At 54.9% G+C, this 3,662-nt stretch overlaps 1 protein-coding gene across 1 annotated transcript in view; it reads left to right on the top strand.

The window, feature by feature from the left end:
• Nucleotides 1–3,662, top strand: part of LOC105310026 (gamma-aminobutyric acid receptor subunit beta-3-like) — a gene marked incomplete at both ends in the record, with an annotated part of 13,652 nt that overhangs the window by 6,892 nt on the left and 3,098 nt on the right. Inside the window, one exon of the mRNA XM_011386263.1 lies at nucleotides 2,907–3,059. Coding sequence (XP_011384565.1) covers nucleotides 2,907–3,059 — 153 coding nt within the window. The remainder of the gene's footprint in view (nucleotides 1–2,906; nucleotides 3,060–3,662) is intronic.

Raw genomic sequence — 3,662 nt, 5'->3', positions numbered from 1 at the left:
GTTGGGTTACGAAGCAAGAAGGCCGATGACAAGCGAAGAAGGCGACGTGATGACGTCCCCAAGGGCAGCGCTGGGAGCCCCAACCCCTTCTTCCCTCCAAATACAAGTGCTTGTCCTCGGGGACCCGAAGGAAGGAAGGGTCGGGGCTCACGGAAGAGGCAGTGTTTGACCGAGGCCTTGAAGCACGGTCAAGGGCAGACGCGTCCTCAGCGGGGAAGGCGCATCTCAGCCGGCTGTGAATCGGCAGACGCGAGAAATGTGGGCGATTATTTTGAGTCCACGAGGACACGCTTTGGCTAGAAAATGTCATGTTGAGAGCAGAGAATGCCGGAACATACGACCAAGACGTATTTGGGGAAACGCTTTGGGAACCCTGGAAAGCCTCGGTGAGGCTTTGACCTTGGGAAGTGGTGAGCAGAGGCCTCGGAACATGGGACGACGGGGTCATGGGACAACGGTCACAGTCCACACTTCCGGAACATGTGGCGGGAGCAGGGGCCGGGGTCTGGAGGCGACGTGGCCCCAGCCCACCTCCGTGGCCCATCACGTCAGTGGCCTGTGTACACGTGGGAGGTGACACACAGCACAGAGTGTGTCAGTCTCTGTCCAGGGAACTTTATCCCATCGATGATGGTGTGGGGAAAACTGGGTAGCTGTTTGTGGAGCAAAAATCAATCTACACCTTCACTTCTTCTCAAATTCTGAAATAATTGCCAACTCTCCAGATAGGTTTGTGGTTAGATATCGATTGTGAACTAACCTAAGCCGAAAAAGCAGTTTTAAAAATAACAAGGAAAAAAATGTAGTGACAGACTGAACGGCACGCAAAAAATTATTTATACGTGTACATACCCCCCTCTCCAACCCATTACCAGTTCTGAAACGAACAACCAGGAGAATGCCCGCAGAGAACGTGACAAGGTCTGACATCGGAAGACCTTAAAGGGAAAAACAGCAAGAGGAAAGAGAAATGCGACAAACGAGTAAATAGGGTCGTCAGATCGTGTACGGGATTACACACATCACACACATTTAGGAAGTATTCGATCAAAGGAAGTGATGGAAAGGACAAATTTTTCCCCAAGGAAATTAGCCGAAGTTATTTTTAGGCAACGTGATGTCATATTGTCGTGTTCACAGGACGGGACAGGCAGTTCTGTGAACGGCTCGCAGCGGCGTGTACGTGGTGTGAGAATTTTGCCGCGATTTGGCAATTTGCATGAAAAGCCTTGACCTTCGTCCCCCCAGCTGCTCTTTGGGCGTATTCGTCCTGAGGAGATGGTGCAAACGTAGCAAAGGGAGTCTGCTCAAAAGTAGTCCTCAGAATAATTGAATAGTTTTACAAAAATGGGAATAACCTAAAGTCACAACATTAAGGAAATGTATTTATAACCGTAAGAGCACGTGTGTGTGTATCTGACATGTACGTGGTGTGTACACAGGTGCATTATGTTAGGGATAATTTTAAAATATACTGTAATAAGTGTGAAATGTTGATGCCGTGATGATGATATATGCATTGGATCAGAGCCATGTAGAGGAAATTACACGTACACACACACACTCACACTCACATGTACAGGCACTCACGTGTTCACGTACACACAGATACACACTCACATATACACTCATGTACACAAGACACACAGACACACACATACACAACACACATACACACACTCACACAACACACATACACACACTCACACATAGACACACATACACTCAAATACACACAGATGTACACACTGACACACACTCACATATACACACTCACATACACAGATACACACACACAGACACACACAGACACACACCCACAGACGCACACAGACTGGAGCAGACTCCCCGGGGCGTCCGCCCTGGCATGCTGGGTCCCCTCCTCCTCCGTAAAATGCGGCTGAAACGTGGCCGGTGCTGCGGCCGGGGCTTTCGTCGTCAGCGCAGACGGACGGTCGCGTGAGTGACTCAGGCGCCGAAGAAGGCAGCGGCGAGAGGAAGACAGAGGGGTGCGGCGTGGGAGACGCGCGTCTCGGGGAGCGGAGAGGCCGCCAGCCACGGGGCGGAAGGGGCCGACGCGGGTCAGGTCTCCTGGAGCTCAGGGTGCAGCCGTGTCGGGGGGCCCGTCCCCCCGTCAGCGCAGCGAGGGGGCCGGGCTGTGGACACGGAGGCGCTCGGGGTTCTCACTGCGCGACCTCCCGCCGGCTCCTCGAGGGCCCTTGGGAGCCGACGGGGCGGACGGTCGAGGGGACAGGAGGAGACGGAAGCCGCGCTCCAGGAAGGACAGAGCGAAGCGGGACAGGCGGACGCACAGGCGCACGTGGGCGGCTGGCGGTCCTCGCCGCGGTGGGCGACGGCACTCGGCTGGCACTCGGACGCCTCGCCCCCGCACGCTGCTGCCATCTGCGACACCGGCCCCGCCTGCAACACCGCCCCCCACCTGTGACACCGCCCCGCCTGCGACATCAGCCCCGCCTGTGACATCGGCCCCGCCTGCGCTCGGCCTCTGTGCGCCGGCACTCGGGTGGGGTGACCGGGGGCCGCGGAGGACGCCGTTTCACTTGAGAACGCCTGGAGCCCCGTGTCCCCTGTCTGTCGCAGAGAGGAAAGGGACGGCCGGTCACTGAGAACTAAATGACACGTTTGGCATTATTCCGCACTCCAAGCTGAAAACTTGCCCCAGTTTGCCAGGCACAGGTCTCAGCCGAGCGCCTGGCCTTAGACGGCCGCCCGCATCGTGACCTCGTGAGTAGACTGAACCCCCACTCCCCGCCCCGAGGCTCCCGCAGACACCGCCAGGCAGATGGGAGCACGTGGCTGGGTGGGGACCAGCCTCCATCCACGGGCTTCTCGACCCCCCTGCCAGGCCCCCACCGCCCCCAGCGTAACCCTGTCTGTCCCCACAGGCGCCTACCCTCGGCTGTCCCTGAGCTTCCGGCTGAAGAGGAACATCGGCTACTTCATCCTGCAGACCTACATGCCGTCAATCCTCATCACCATCCTCTCCTGGGTGTCCTTCTGGATCAACTACGACGCGTCCGCAGCCAGGGTCGCCCTCGGTACGTGCCGTGCCCACGTGACATGGACCGCGTCCAGTGACCATGTCATTGCAGCGTGAAGAGACCTCACGGGCGGAGGCTCGGCTGCTGCTTCTGGACACTGGCGCCGCGGCCTTGCCCAGGGTGTCCGTGTTCATCCTGGCAGGCCAGTTTCCTGCACGAGTGCTTTGATGTGTTCATTTAATTATCAGGCTCCGATGTGAATTTTCGTGCCCACGGAAGGGAAAATATGCTTGCCGGAGATTTGCATAATAAGCCTATTTTTGACACTAATTTTAAAGCAAGGCCTAACGTCGCCTGCTCAGAATTATTCTGTGGCCCAGAAAGAAAGAAGACATGGTTAATTGCACATTCTTCTTTTTTTAAGTCAGAAAAAAATCGTCCAGCGTTGCAGCATATGATTGGAATTACACAATTTAATGAGCGTTAAAATAAGCGATTAGATTCTAAGTGATTCCCAAGAGGTCTGGTGGCCTTTTCTGGCCACTAGTGATTTGAGAACTGAATTATCAGCCGATGCGCAATAAATGTTATAGGTTCCAATATGATTTCTAATGTACATTGATTATTAAGGGAGGGCTTGTCTTTTCAGAAAGGTTATTC

This window comes from Pteropus vampyrus, unplaced genomic scaffold (genome assembly GCF_000151845.1).
Source record: "Pteropus vampyrus isolate Shadow unplaced genomic scaffold, Pvam_2.0 Scaffold988, whole genome shotgun sequence".
Classification (NCBI taxonomy): Eukaryota; Metazoa; Chordata; class Mammalia; order Chiroptera; family Pteropodidae; genus Pteropus; species Pteropus vampyrus.
The sequence above is the reverse complement of the archived record's forward strand: the minus strand, read 5'-3'. Positions and strand labels throughout refer to the sequence as shown.